General features: G+C 43.1%; 1 protein-coding gene across 1 annotated transcript in view; it reads left to right on the forward strand.

Moving 5' to 3' along the window:
* The window catches only part of XKRX (XK related X-linked), a 28,346-nt gene extending 15,062 nt beyond the window's left edge, over positions 1-13,284 (forward strand). Inside the window, exon 3 of the mRNA XM_061598583.1 lies at positions 5,809-13,284. Coding sequence (XP_061454567.1) covers positions 5,809-6,554 — 746 coding nt within the window. The 3' untranslated portion in view covers positions 6,555-13,284. The remainder of the gene's footprint in view (positions 1-5,808) is intronic.
* The last annotated feature ends 3,051 nt before the right edge of the window (positions 13,285-16,335 follow it).

Here is a 16,335-nt window from a genome sequence, read left to right on the forward strand (position 1 = left end):
TCAGCAAAATGAAACACTTAGTTGTTTGGTGTCGTATTCTGCCACCAAGTGTCATTTAGCTTTCCCCTGCGGAAATCAGTCGTTTACATCAGTTCCAAGACTGTTACAGCTAATGGGCTGGAGTGCTTGTGGCTTGATGATATCCTGTTTAAGCACTTCAAAAACAATGTGTTGTATAAAGGAAGCCTCTGAAGCATAAAGCTCATAATCACCTACTCTCCAGTGCTTGTATCTTAAATTACTTATAGCTGGCAGTCAAGATTGGATCTCCTGCATGGAAGCTGCTTAAAATGGCTTCTTATGCAGACAGCAGATAAAGCTCTTTCTGGGCTGCGCCACTTCAGTCTTCAGTGGGGAGGTCAGATGGTTGATTGTCTTCCCATGAAAAAAGTTCACTGCACTTAGAAAGTTAGCATATTAGGGAGAGGTTTAGCCTAGAACTCTTTTCCCATGATAGCTAGGCTTTTAGATATACTAGCAGTCTCATACCTGGCATTGCTTGGGAATTCAGAGAAACTAATACATCAGTGCAGCTTTGAAAGCAGAGGTTAAAATCAGGGCAGTTTTGCCATCTTGATTCAAAATGGTGTCCCATTGCACCCAAACATAAACAAAAAACTGCTCCTTGATCTCAGGGACTATCATGCAAAATTTCATGAATCATAGAATCATAGAATTGGAAGGGGTCTTTAAGGCTATTGAGTCCAACCTCCTGCTCAATGCTTACGATAGCTTAGATTTGGTTAAAACTAGTACAGTTTTGAAAGATTCAGTCTACCATCTTGATTCAAGATAGTGTCCAACTGTATCCAAACACAGACGAAAACCTGCTCCTTGATCTCAGGAACGATCATGTGAAATTTGGTTATGCTTCTTCAGAGGTGCCCAAATGCCTAGTGAACAAACAGCTTTTCAAAATACATAGTGTGTCTGTCTCTGTTATCTGGAGAAGAATTCAAACATCTAACCTGCCATGGAACAATTCAGAAATAGTTATTGCCAGATCTATAGACCCACGTATGGGTCTGTAACCCACTTAGACAACTGAGTTATATGGGCGGTATATGAATGTAACAAATAATTATAACACCAATAATTCATCTACTCTTTGCATGAACCATGTGTTGGATGTGAAACACAAAGCAGCTTTTTACATAGAATGTTTTTATGTGGAGAGTTTTGCTGTGGAGGATCGCCATACAATCAATAACGGTGATCAGTCTGGTAAGCTGCTCAATATGTTACAGCTGCCACGATGGACTGAGATGTCCCTGCTAAATAGGAATATGCTATAATTCTGCCCAATTTGGCTTTAGCGCAGAGTGGTAAGCTGTGGTAACGCAGCCGAAGCTCTGCTCACGGCCGGAGTTCGATTCCAACGGAAGGAGGAAGTCGAGTCTCCGGTAAAAGGGGTCGAGGTCCACTCAGCCTTCCATCCATCCGTGGTCGGTAAAATGAGTACCCGGCATATGCTGGGGGGTAAAGAAAGGCCGGGGACGGAACTGGCAATCCCACCCCATATATACGGTCTGCCTAGTAAATGTCGCAAGACGTCACCCTAAGAGTCGGAAACGACTCGCACTACAAGTGCGGGGACACCTTTACCTTTTACCAACTTTTCCATTAATTTGCTAATTCACTATAGTTGCAAATCAGATTTTTATGTAGTGATTTTCTGAAGCTATTTTTGGAAACTTTTTAAAAAAAATCCAAATTGAAAAGATTGATATAAATATTGATCTTTACTGCTATTTCTTTTAATTTATCGATATTTCCTTTCAAACTATTGATATTTCCTTTAAAAATATTGATACTAATATTAATATTTTTTCCAAAGGGGGAGGGGAACTAGATAGGTAAAAGCAGCAGCTTGTGGACAAAGAATGAACTTGAATCAATACCAGCCTGTGAGGTTGACGGAATGCTTTTGAATTGGCACCGGTCAATGGATCCCATCCCTACTACAGAATCACAAATCAAACCTTTTCCCCTGATGTGTGGTGCATTATGCTAGGGATAAAGAACCTGTGGTGCTCCAGATGTTGTTGGACTCCAACTCTCATCAGCTCCAGCCATCATGGCCAATGGTCAAAACTTCTGGGAACTGCACTCCAATAACATCTGGAGAGCCACAGGTTCCTCATCCCTGCTTTGCGTACTAAATTGTACCCATACTACATATCGATCCCTCTACAAATAAATCTGTGCATTTATTTCAGAATGTGCCACAAGTGAGCTAAAGGCTATCATGAACTTCTGGTTGACACTGAAAACTCATCTCAACCATAGATCGAGGTTGGGGAACTTTTTCAGCCCAAGGTCCACATTCCCTTCTAAGCAGCCTTCCAAGGGCCACATGCCAATGGTGGGTGAGACTGGAGGCAAAAATGGGTGGAGCAAGTCATGTAAATGTTACCTCTGTACAGTAGGCTAGTTTCTACACCCAGTCACATACTCTCTCTGTCCTCCATCCAGGAAAGCAAGAAGCACGATCAGAGTTGAAGGGCACATTCCAGCTAGGCAAAAGTACTCGTGGAGTGAAACAGGGCCAGAGAGGGGTGTGGCCTGGAGACAGTTCCGAGGGCTAAACTGAGAGGCCTGGAGGACCACATTTTGCCCCTGGGCCTGAGGGTTCCCATGCCTGGCATAGGCTACAGTTGTAAACCATTTAGAAGCCATTTTGGCATGTAAGCAGTATATTAATTAATTAATATAATTAATTGATTATAACAAATAATAAATATAATTGATTGATTGATTGATTGATTGATTGATTGATTGATTGATTAAAAGCTCAGGTGGAGTGAACCAGGACATGCAGATGGCATGGGTAGTAAATTCCATTGCAGTCAATTTCTGAATTGTGAGTCAGGAGCATCTGCTCTCTTTGTAACCCAGAGCAAGCTCTTTGGGTGTGACTCAGTTTTGACACCTCTTTAATACAGGATCCTGCCCAACTCCCAGAGGTGTGGTTGCAGTAATGACTACCTGTAAAATGACAGGAGGTATTCTGACTGCTTAGTCTGAGGCAGCCCTGCTGTGTTCTTTCTGCGGTGATTGGCCTTAGAGCAAGGAAAAAAGAACATCTGCAGAACGCTGGCCTACCAGTTGGCAAACCAGCTCTGCTGTGTTTCGGGACCCTCCTGCTCATTTTGCTGACTGTGGCCCTGGACATCTGTCCAAAAGTCCTGCTCTGTTGATACTGGTGATTGAGGCTTTTTAGTTTAGAAGAAAAAGAAAATGGTGTTGGTGGGGAGAGATATGGTAGACGTTTATAAAATTATATATGGTGTGGAGAAAGTAAATAGAGATTTCCCCCCCCCCTCTGGCTGCCTCCCCCTCAATACATTACTTCCCTCAAGGAATCCTGGGATCTGTAGTTTACCCCTCACATAGTTACAATTCCCAGCACCCGTAAACTACACTTCCTCGTATACTTTGGGGGAAGTGATGTGCTCTAAGTCAGTGTATACTGTCTCAATCAGCATCATTTGGTGTTCCCCCCAATAACATTGATTTAGCAATAGATCCAGGACAGACAAAAGCAACTTCTTCATACAACATACAATTAACTTCACTGCCAGAAGAGACTGTGGTCACTTCCAGATGACTTGTTTATTGAGCATTCACCCTGATTTGCTTACGGGGAGATGAGACTGACGTCTGCTACTTATCGAGCATTCATTATGATTTGTTGGCTGGGAGGTTAGATAACAATTGCGTCAAGCAAATGTTATTCCACACTAGGGATGGCAGAGGAATTTGGTTTAGGCCACATTTAAAGGTCGAAAATCTCTAAATTGCACTTCCTGAAATAATGTGCAAACTGAAACACTTCCGTAATGTGCTCTGAAGTTTGCAATGCATTTTTCCAGCCAAGCGATGCATAGAAAAACGCATATCCTAGGGTAAAGTGTGCATAAACAAAAATGTTAGTTTTTGTACATCACTTTGAGTTCACTTTTCTGAAAAAAAGTGACTGAGAAATGATAATACTATTAATAAAATGCATATACAGTATATAAGTGAAAATAGCACGTAAAAATATTCGGAAAAACCGCTTTGCAAAAATGTGTGCTAGGCAGCAACATTGCATATGAAAATGTGTATATTAGGAGAAATTTGCAGTGAAAATCTGATGAATTTTCATGAGAGCTTTTTAAAAAAAAAACACAAACCAATATGAAAATCTGGAGAACTGAACTGCTTTGGGGGGAGGGGGCAGGTTTGTTGCACAAGAACTCCAAATCAGCTTTAACTACATCACCTGAATTTGTCAGTATGTGACTGAATCCCACCTGAAAATCCCGACAGTCTGGAAGTGTCCTGGAAGGTGACGGGATATGAAGGGGGGTCCTTAAGCACTTCTCACTCTCTTGCTTGACTGCTTGACCACTGAACGGAGGACAAGGACTCAGCAGCCCCTTTGCAGTCCTAGAACTGCTTACATATGTTCATGTGGAGTGTCAGAGAAAGGGAGGGCGCTGCCCCCAAGGGAGAAATCCTTACCCACCCTTACACCACTAATGCTGGATCTTCCTGCAGCAGATCAGCTCCCAGAGTTACAGAACTTTTGTCACTCTGCAGGTGTGCTGAGCCCCTCCCTGGAGTTTCCACCCCACAGTTTGAGGCATGCATGTTTGCAAACTCTCAATTTGCATGATGTATTTCGAGAGCCAAACAGAGAGCCAAGAGGTATTTCCATGGAGCGGTATTTGGAGCTCGGAGGTGGCCATAGCCCGAAGCAGAGTCTCTTTCTGTTTGAATGGTGCTGCCTAGCCGGTTTTGAATGATTGAGTGAAAACACATTTTTCTCCCTGTCTAGATCTGCCTTTCAAAAACATCTCAAAAACACAAAACACCCAGCTCAGCTTTAATGGTAGTAGGTGAGACACTTTCAAATTTTACATATGTTTTCCATCCTTGTGTGCAGGAAAACCTGCTGGGTCTCTGGCAGGAAACAGCTTAATTGTTTTTTTAAACAATGGCTGGTTCCTGCAGAAAGAATGCCGATCAAAGGTCACTTTAGGCATACCTGTACAGAAACGTCTGCCTTTGTTTGTATGGTGGTTGCATAAATATTCAACACAGCAACAGTCACCAGTGACCTTGGGGTGGGCAGGTAATTTAAATAGAGCCCTTCAGCCCAACTCATCGGTAGAATAGGACTTTTCGGTGGGCCAGCAGCTGGTGACCAGCCACTGGCCTGATTTGATCAAGGGGGCTGCTGTTGGCCAGCCACTGCTGTACATGTTTGGTCAGGTGAACAGCGAGAGGCTGAGTGTGCATTTTCCAGCAACCGTCAGCAGATGTCAGAATCATACGATGAGAGAGACAGGCTTGTTACTAGAGGGCAAGCCAAAACCTCTGCATCAGGACATTTGTTTCACATTTTAGCACTGCTACTACCTAGGCTATTTTTGGCCTGGATATCTTGCACCCGTACCCCTCTCTGGCAGCAGCTGACCCAACACCTGCCCCGAACAGTCTCTGTCTAGTGTATCTCATTTGGGTCATCCATGAAAGTGTCTCTCTCGGTCCTGTAAACTATTTGAGCAGCATCTGTCTCAGCGCACTGGAGGGAAGAATGAGAAACCAGTTTGCACCATATTCTTATTAATGTTTCTCCTCAGTTAGTTTCAGCAGGCTAGTACCTTTTTTTAACCAGGGCTAATAATGTTTGTGGGCTTATTTATAAGCCAGACATGCACCCAGCTGTGGTGATGAGCCTGGCACATCACACAAGCCAATAAGCACTCGGTGGGAATGCTTCTCTGTGCTCACCCTTTCTTCTTCCTTCCCATTTAGCAGTCCTGATGTGTGTCTGCTTGGTGTCGGTCACCTATGGAGCGTTGGTCTGCAATGTCCTGGCCATCCAGATCAAGTATGACGACTACAAGATCCACCTGCGCCCGCTGGCCTTCATCTGCATGATCCTGTGGCGTAGCTTGGAAATCTCCACCCGCATCACCATCTTGGTCCTGTTTGGGAGCGTCTTCAAGTACTATGCAATGGCCGTCGGCGGAGCCAACTTCCTGCTCTTCTTCTTCTTGCCGTGGGTACAGTTTTGGAGGAGCGGCGCCCAGCTGCCTGACAATGTGGAGAAGAACTTCAGCCGGGTGGGCACCGTCTCCGTCCTGTGCACCATTACTTTGCTTTACGCCGGCATCAATATCTTCTGCTGGTCAGCTGTGCAGCTCAGGCTGGCCGACCGGGATTTGATTGCCAAGTCGCAAAACTGGTGGTGCTTGGTGGTCTACTATGTGTTCCGGGGCTTGGAGAACGGCGTGCTGCTGGTCGTCTGGTACTTCTGCATGACGGACGTCTACGAGTATTTGTGCATCCCCTTCATGGTGTTGCAGCTGCTGGTCGCCTACTGCTTGGCAATTACTTTCATGCTCATCTTCATGCAGTACCTCCACCCATGCCGCCGCCTCTTCACGCACAACGTCTCTGACTTCTTGCAGTGTGTCTGCTGCAAGCCGGCAGAAGAAGCAAAACCCGTGGACCTGGAGCCTCCCTTGGAACCTGGAGTGAGGCACAGCATAGTCTGACAGGACAGTCGTCCAAACCAAACCGTAAACAGAGCTGCTCATGGAAGGGGTACGGATCATGCCCCGTATCTAGCCTCAACACCCATTTACCTTGAGGAATCAAGGGAATTTTATGGTGCTATAATATATCAGCAGTGGGGGTGGAGGTGGGGTAGCAATCATGGCTGGACGGTGCCTCCAGAGCACTATCTGGACTGACAGACCAAACCTGGTGGACAAAGAAGGGGTGCAAATTTCACTCTCCTTATCTGCCTGCTGAGCCGGGCAGCTGTTATGTTCAGAAGGACTGTGTTGTCATTTCCAGATGGCAGCTTTTCTTCTGATGTGTTTTTGTAAAACACTACCTTTTCAGCCAGGTTGAAGGGCACTCAGGATTAGCTGAAGGAGGGGAGATCCTTTTGAAGGATGGTCAGTGGGTCTTGATGCTGTACCCCTCTCTCTAGCCCAATGCATCCTTATGGACGCCACAACCTTCCTTAGGTTACGTAGAATTGTGGCCCTGCATTTTCAAGAAGTCTGGACAAACCCTCTTAATATTGCCAGCTGTAGCTCTAGGATGTGACTTTGTTGTCCTTCCACAACCCTGGTGCTCCTCTAACATTCGTAGTTCTGTATTTATTTATTTGTAGAGCTGGGAATGGACATTTTAAGTGCTGGGAAGCATCTTGCGTTTTTTTAAAAATTGCCCTCATTTTATCCTATCGTTTCTACTGTGCCATACAGGACAGCATGACCACATGAGAGCTCATCAGGCCCAGAGCAAGGGGTAGAGTCAAGGGGAGTGGGCCAAGATTTGCCTTCAGCTGCTTGCCTTCAGATCCTCAGCAGTGCCGTAGCTGGGCACATATTCATATTTTTTACAGGAAGGGTCAGTCTAAGGGATGACCCTTCAGCGGCACGCTTCTGTGTGGCGGGTGACCACCTTGGTGTGGTGGAGTCTAGGGTTGAGGTCAGCCCCTGTTGTGCTAAGTGTGCTGGAGAAAGTTAAGTCACGGTCTGGTTGGTGATCTGGGCCAGTGGGAAGCCATCCAAACAACTGGTTTCCTACATGCAAATGTAAGTCAGGCTTGACTTAAAACAAAACAAAAATCCATCAGGTGGAAGTGCTTGTGCATGTTCAGCCCACAGTTTGACAGAGTCCCACCCCTATCAATCCCCTCTGTGTAATATCCCCACAAGAAGGGAGCCTCTTAGTAATGTGATGCATGCCAATAGGCGAGCCTCTTGGCATATTCAGCAGCCTGAATCCAGGATCAGGTGCACATCAAGTCCCTGCAGTGTTTATGTACATGGATCTTCAGTTTTATGTGGCTATTTAGCAGGGCTGTCTGTCTCCAGATGTTGCTGGACTACAGTTCCCATCTTCCCTGATAATTGGCCATGAAGGCTGGGGATAATGGGAATTGAAGTCCAGCGACTTGTGGCAGGCCACAGGTTCCCCAGCCCTGCCTTAGACTGTAGATACGGTTCCATAAACACAATTTAGGCCCCTCAGGTCTTTTAGATTCTAGTATCTTGTTTCAACCTCCTTTCCAGCCAGTTATCTCCTGGTGACGTGAAGCATTTTTCTTTTCTGTCTTAAAAGTTCTTTCTTGCTCAAAACTTGATTGGTCTTCAGGTAACCTGGTGCAAATATATATTTTATTCAAAACCTCCTAATGGCCTTTGCGTTCTCTTTTCCACAAACTGAGTAATTTATTAGCTATATCTACTAAGGCAGGGGTTGCCAATGTAGTGCCCGTGGGCACCAGTGTGCCCGCCAGTACTTCCCATGGCACCTATGAAAGGTCTTAGTAAAAATCCCCTCAAAAAATCCACAGTGCACAAGACTGTTTGCTCTTCCTGCGCAGTGGCTCAACCTTTCCTACATTGAACATGCCCCCTTCATTCGGCACCAGGATTGGACACCCATTCTCCCTTCCATTCTGGAGAGCTGCAAAGCATTTCCCTCTGTGAATGAGGCTGGTGGTGGTTGATCAAGTAGATGCTCTTTTAAATGTGGCAGCCCTTTTCTGTCATGCCAGTCCCCTGCCCCCACAGCCATTTCATCACTGAAATGCCAATGGCAGTTTCTGAAAATTCCACTGGCCCTAAAAGGATTGCGGTACAGAATAAATAATGGGCTGCAGAAAGGATCGAGACCCTTCACCCACCTTCATTTTGAACTGCAGCCTCTCTTACAGCATGTGGTGCAAGGCAGTGCATCACAAGCAAGCCAATTCAGTAAATGACCAAAAGAGTTCTAGCACGTTTACAATCTTGGGTCAAGTTTCACAATCTCCTGTCTGACTTTCACCAACATCAGCTAGGGAAGGACCCAGCCTAGAGACAAGATGAGCGCAAACCAACCTCAGTCTAGGAAAACCTTGGTTTCAATTTGTACTTTGCAACTGTCCGACAGACACATCTGCACTATACATTTAAAGCACTATTATATCTCTTTAAACTAGGAATGCGATTCATCCCCACCAGTCCGCTCCATCCCTCTCGCCCCTGGCATCATAGAGAAGGAGGAGGCAGGAGAGAAGGGGCCTTCCATGGGTGGAAGGTTAAGTGGCAAAAGCCTCTTGAAGCAGGGCCAGACTGCAGAGAGAAACAAAGAGGGGGTGCCACTCCATGCGGCAAGCACCAGGTGCAGGCTTGGGTGGGCAAAAAAATCCACTTAATTCTGACAGCAGGGAATTGCAATTAAGTGGATATTCACCCATTGCAGCCTGCAGCCTGCCCCTTGTCCTGCAGCGTGGTGCTTCCTCTTCCTGTCCTCCATGGTCTGACCCTGCTGGGGAGGCTTTTGCAGCGGCAATCGCTCTATCTTTCTATTGGGGAGGGCCCCTTCTGTCATGCCTCCTCCTCTATGATGCCAGGGCAGAGCGGATTGGTGGCAGGGTGGGGAGGGGAACCCTTCCTTACTTTAAACAGTCATGGCTTCCCCCAAAGAATCCTGGGAGCTGTAGTTTGTGAAGGGTGCTGAGAGTTGTTAGGAGACCCCTCTCCCAATCGTCGAGCTACAATTTCCAGAGTGATTTAACAATCAGTCCCTCTCCCCAGGGAACTCTTGGAACTGTAGCTCTGTGAGGGGAATAGAGGCCTCCTAACCATTCCCAGAAGGCTGGTATAGCACAGTAGAGAGGAGAGCCTGGCTGGGAGTCCAGAGTCTGTCAGTTCAAATTCCCGCTTGTGTCTCCTGGGTGTCAAGGGCCAGCTAAAGATCACCCCCACAGCGAGTGGCTCAGGGGTTACATGCCCTGCCACCTGTGCAGCTGTGGGCAAGCTGCATAGTCTCAAGAAGCCCAGTTGCCCCCCAGCTGGCAGTTGCAGACAAGGAAGGGGCTGGCTTCTGCAGCTGTGGCAAGCTGAGAAGGCCCTAGCCAGCTGGGGAGGACTAGCCTCAGAGGGAGGCAATGGGAAACTCCCTCTGAATACCGCTTACCATGAACACCCTATTCATAGGGTCGCCATAAGTCAGGATCGACTTGAAGGCAATCCATTTCCATTTTTCCAACACTCTCAGGACCCTTCACAAGGTACAGTTCCCAGGATTCTTTGGGGGAAGCCATGACTGTTTAAAATGGCATGATACTGCTTTAAATTTATAGTGCAGATATGGGCTAACAGGGCTCTGTGTTCAGAGAACTCCAGGCACAGGTATCGCAGTTCATTTCCTCTGGTTCTATACATGTTTTTAAAACACAAGGCACAGGTCAATACACAGTCTTTCCCCACAGATTTGCTGTTTAATGAAGGATTTTTTTGTTAATGTAGCAGTGGAGACATCAAGGGGTTTTAGAGACTGGTGATGGAGACACAGATGTAGGAGGCATACAAGGTAGCCAAAGGTTGCAGTGAGAAATGTCACAAGAGATATCCTCTAAGTGATGAGGTCTTGCTTCTTATGCAATCACTTTTCATGGGGATGAAAAACATGAGGTTAGGTAAGTCAGGAATGGGCAACCTAAGACCTTCCAGATATTGCTGGACTACAACTCCATCCCTGACTATTGGCCATGCTCGCTGGGGCTGATGGGAGTTAAGAGTCCAACAATATCTAGAGGGCCATAGATCCCCCATCCCTAGTCTGTACTGACGGGCAGTGGCTCTCTAGGATTTCAGACAGGAAGCTTCCCTATCCTTACCTGGAGACGCCAGGGATTGAACCTGCGGCATTCTGCATGCAAAGCATGTACCTTGGCCCTTCCCCCAGATAGCAGTATTGGAAGGTACAGCTTTTTCACACAGGAGGTGGGAGTCGATATGTTGGAATGCCCCCTCTCATTTAAAAAACAAAGCTTGCACATAGAAAGCTAGTGTGTCAGGGAAACTTGTAGACTGCTGTTCTAGCCTGGGAAGGTGAACCTGTGGCCCTCTTGATATTGTTGGACTACAACTCCCATTATCCTGGACTATTGGCCATTCTGACTAGGGCTGATGGGAGTTGAAGTCCAACAACATCTGAAGGACAGCAGGTTCCCTATCTCTGTGGTAGCCAAAGGCATCATTCAAAAGGGGTAGCAGAATAAATACTCCTGATTTAAAAATAACAACAATGTATGGGTCATGTTTTACTGTAAGCAGTCTGCTATCAGATGCCAGAACAGGAGAACAGCCACCAAGGTTGTTTTGGAATGTTCATAATTAGCGTTTTATGTTCTCTCCAAACTTGAAAAGAAACAAATGAAGGGAAGGTTTCTTCTCTGAGTGACTGATCCTTGATCCTTAAGAGTGTGTAATGCTGTAAGGTTAGCAGAGTAGAACTGCTGCCCACGTGTTACCCTGAAATGATATTTTAGTCTTCTTCGGTCATGTTTTTAATGATTGAATCTCAAGATCAACATGACTTAGCATTTCGATCCTACACTGAAGAGATGCCTGCTAGTGGGCAGAAAGTAACCACTAAATGGCAGATATGATTACACGGGATCTAGTGTAGAAGCAGTGCAACAAGCGAGACTTCAAAATGGTGTTAAAACTAATAATAAACAGTAGAGTCATATATTAAAAATCATCTCACTTGCTCATATACCCAATCAACCGCTGTGCCCTGCAGGTGAGGGCCTCCTGCAGTTGCTATCTTATCAGGAGGTCCATTCCATGCAAGATAGGAATTGGGCCTTTAGTGTTGTGGCAACTACCGTTTGGAATTCCCTTCCCTTAAATTGCCTTTTCATCACCTACTGAAGACCTTCCTCTTCCAACTAGCCTTTTAAGTAGAGCTCTTTCCCAATCTTCATCTGTACTGGAATTGTTTTTGGATATTTTAATTGCATCATCATCATCATTATCATCATCATCATTGATTTACCCACCCTTCACCAAAAGTGAAGGTTACAATTTTAAAATGCAGCATTTATGTGTGTTTGCTGCACTCTGCTCCTTTGATCATCATCATCATCAATCATCATCATCATCATCAATCATACTGAAAAGTCCAATGTGTTTTGGTTGAAGATAGACAGTTAAGTTTCTGCTATCAAGTGTGTTGGGCTTTTCACTATTTTATAGAACTATGTTATTTGACAGCTTGATTTTTTAAGGACCATGTTGCAGCCTCATGCTTCCTTAGCTTGTTAGGGTTTGGGACCGATGCCCCACTTTTTTCTCTGTAATCCAGTTTAATACTGCCAAAACATAGAGCTGAAATGAAAGTTTGCATAGATTTGCAACTGGCCCAGATTTCCAGTTTTACCACTCATATCTTGAATGTGAAATCTTGAACTCAAAAAATTGAAATTTGCAGTTTGAACATGACATTTTTACCTCAAAGTTCAAGTGCTTTCTTACTGGTGTCTCAGCAGGTATGGAACATGAAACCTCATAAGCTGTCAGATACTAATGTCATTGCATGTCTGTCAAATGCTGTCAAGTGCCAAATACTATTTCACATCAACTATAATATGCAGTTAAGTACTAAATACTCTTGCATGTCAACTATCAAATATTGTTGAATCTGAAATACTATGACATGCCAGCTGTTAAAAACTGTGAAATATCAACTACTGAAATAAAATGTTGTAGGGTGTGAAATACAGATATTAAATACTTGGTAAATATCCAACTTAAGAAAGTGATCTGGAAGACTACTTGACAAAACATTTGCAGAGGAAAAATTCCGAAAAGAGTTTTTTGGGGAACAAATTTTGTTTCAGCTCTATGGGAGACAACCATTTTGTCCTAGGCTTACCCCAGCTGCAGAAGTCATCTCGCAACAGCACAATGGGTGGAAGCACTAACTTGCCCAGCTGGTTCATCCAGGCAAGAAAAGCCACAGAAAACAAATTATGTAAATAGCAACGTACAATTTGGCGTAGAGGTACTCTCAGGTTAGCTGTCTCAGCTAGGGCTGTTGGAGAATTCCGTCAGAAATGGACCTGGGAGCAGATATTTTTACAATTCCACGTTTGCCAGACATCAGTAACAGAAGTAATTCAAGCAGTATTTGCTATTGTTGTGGGGTGTTTTTAGTCCACAAATGTTACATAAATAATTGTTTTTGAGGTTTACCTTCCATTGAAATTTATTATGTAATTACATCATTTATTATATGTTAGTATCAGCAATAGTAGATAGCCAGACAAACAACATAGTCTTTAGCACAGGGGTTCTCATACTGTGGTTCATGGACCGTCAGTGGCCCACAAGTTTCATTCAGGTGGTCCGTAGCGTGTCTGTGGATTTGTGGCTGAAGATGGCCCATCCATTGCATTAAATATTCACATTGATTTTTAATTGTATTTTTATTGCTTCCTTTATTTCTTATATTGTATTTTATTGTAGTACAATTTGTATTCTATGGAATTCAAACTAATATAATACAATATATGTTGTTGTTATGTGACTCCAAATCGATTACGACTTATGGCAACCCTATGAATCAGAGACGTCCAAAAGCATCTGTCATGAACCACCCTGCTCAGATCTTGTAAGTTCAGGTCTGTGGCTTCCTTTATGGAATCAATCCATCTCTTGTTTGGCCTTCCTCTTTTTCTACTCCCTGCTGTTTTCCCCAGCATTATTGTCTTTTCTAGTGAATCATGTCTTCTCATGATGTGTCCCAAGTATGATAACCTCAGTTTCATCATTTTAGCTTCTAATGACAGTTCTGGTTTAATTTGTTCTAACATCCAATTATTTGTCTTTTTCGCAGTCCATGGTATGCGCAAAGCTCTCCTCCAACACCACATTTCAAATGCGTTGGTTTTTCTCTTATCCGCCTTTTTTCCCACTGTCCAACTTTCATATCCATACATAGAGATCGGGAATACCATGGTCTGAATGATCCTGACTTTGGTGTTCAGTGATACATTTTTGCATTTGAGGACCTTTTCTAGTTCTCTCACAGCTGCCCTCCCCAGTCCTAGGCTTCTTCTGATTTCTTGACTATTGTCTCCATTTTGGTTAACGACTGTGCCGAGGTATTAATCCTTGACAAGTTCAATGTCCTCATTGTCAACTGTAAAGTTACATAAATCTTCTGTTGTCATTACTTTAGTCTTCTTGATGTTCAGCTGTAGTCCTGCTTTCATCAGCATTCGTTTCAAATCATTACTGGTTTCTGCTAAGAGTATGGTATCGTCTGCATATCTTAAATTATTGATGTTTCTCCCTCCAATTTTCACACCTCCTTCATCTTGGTCCAATCCCGCTTTCTGTATGATATGTTCTGCGTATAGATTAAACAAATAGGGTGATAAAATACAACCCTGTCTCACACCCTTTCCGATTGGGAACCAATCGGTTTCTCCATATTCTGTCCTTACAGTAGCCTCTTGTCTAGAGTATAGGTTGCGCATCAGGACAATCAGATGCTGTGGCACCCCCATTTCTTTTAAAGCATTCCATAGTTTTTCATGATCTACACAGTCAAAGGCTTTGCTGTAGTCTATAAAGCACAGGGTGATTTTCTTCTGAAATTCCTTGCTCCGTTCTATTATCCAACGTATATTTGCGATATGATCTCTGGTGCCTCTTCCCTTTCCAAATCCAGCTTGGATCTCTGGCATTTCTTGCTCCATATATGGTAAGAGCCTTTGTTGTAGAATCTTGAGCATTACTTTACTTGCATGGGATATTAAGGCAATAGTTCGGTAATTACTGCATTCTCTGGGATCCCCTTTCTTTGGAAGAGGGATATATATTGAACGCTTCCAGTCTGTGGGCCATTCTTTAGTTTTCCATATTTCTTGACAAATTTTTGTCAAAATGTGGACAGATTCAGTCTCAGTAGCTTTTTTTTTTTTTTTTTTAACAATAATTTTTATTCAGATTTTCATAAAACATAGACAACAAAATCATAAAACATTCAAAGACAAAAAACAAAACAAAACAAAAATGATTAAACAAAAATAAAATAAAATGTTGACTTCCCATTTGTCACATATCAAATCAGTTATAGATCTACAATATATAACAATCCTGTCTCTTAAATCATATTATAAAATCGCTTTCCTCCAGTAGTTATCTTAATTAATCATCAAATCTCATAAACATTACTTTATTCTTTCCACAAAAAGTCAAAGAGAGGTTTCAATTCTTTAAGAAATATATCTATCAATTTTTCTCCAAATAAACATGTCAATTAATCCATCTCGTTAATAATTATAATAATCTTATTGTCATAACCATAGTCCAAATAAACATTTTGATTAATCCATCTCATCAGAATCTGTTAGGTCCAATAATTTCAATAGCCATTATTCCATTATCCCTATTAGTTCCATCTTCCATCTTCAATAGTCCTGTTAAGTCCAGTAATTTCAGTGTCCAATCTTCCATTATCAGTATTCCATAATAATCTTGCTGTTGTAGCCATAGTCATATAATAAGAGTCTGATGGGAATTTCCTCTATCCCAAATATTTTCTTGCCATCCATTCTGAATAAGTTGCTGAAATACTGTTGTAAAGTCATATCTGTGTTCTTCTTTTTTACAAAATGCACTGGCTCATCTCTTAAGAGTTTTTCCATTGTCACATGGCTGCAGTTAATTCCATAGATTTTCTCTATATCAAGCTCCATCACATCATTCCAGTCCAGAAGATTATCCAAGCCATTGATAACTTTATCTCTAATATCTTCATTAATTTCTTCAGAGATAACGTTAAATTCCAAACAGTAGATTTTATTTCTAAAATCCATAAACTCCAGATCTTTTTCCAATTCCACATTTGTTCCAATCTCCAGGGCTTGTATCTTCCCTTTATTTTTTCTTTTCTCATCTCTGATCTCATTCTCCTCTCTCACAGGATCCCCTATTTCTTTAAGCTCCTGCGTCATTTTGCTCAGTTCAATTTTCAGCTCCTTACTACCCTGTCGCAGGGTTTGTTTCGTTATCTCAATCTCATCCATTATTTTCTGAAACATAGTTACTTCCAGATTCTCAGCCACTTTCTTGATTGCCATTTTTAAAACCACGAAAACAAAGCAAAACAAAAATAAAGAAGAACCACTTCTTATTTCAGCAACAATTGGGTTAATATTCCAGGCTTGATGACATCACAATATAAACAGAGCAACCTGCCTTATCTCTCTATGTTCAAGAATTCAAAACAAATTTAGTTCCCAGCATCAAAACAGTTAGTGGCGTCGTGAAGAAGCAGATTCGTCAAAATAAAATAGACCAAAAAGAGAATAGTCCCAGACAATATAATATTCCTCGGAATAGAAATCAGGAATAGAAATCCCTCTTCTGTTTATTATCTTTAGAATGCACTTCCAGGACAGCTTTTTGCGACAGAAACAGAGATAAGCTGTTAATTTCGTGAATAACAGAGAAGAGCTATATCTCA

The sequence above is a fragment of the Rhineura floridana genome, chromosome 16, assembly GCF_030035675.1.
Source record: "Rhineura floridana isolate rRhiFlo1 chromosome 16, rRhiFlo1.hap2, whole genome shotgun sequence".
Lineage (NCBI taxonomy): Eukaryota > Metazoa > Chordata > Lepidosauria > Squamata > Rhineuridae > Rhineura > Rhineura floridana.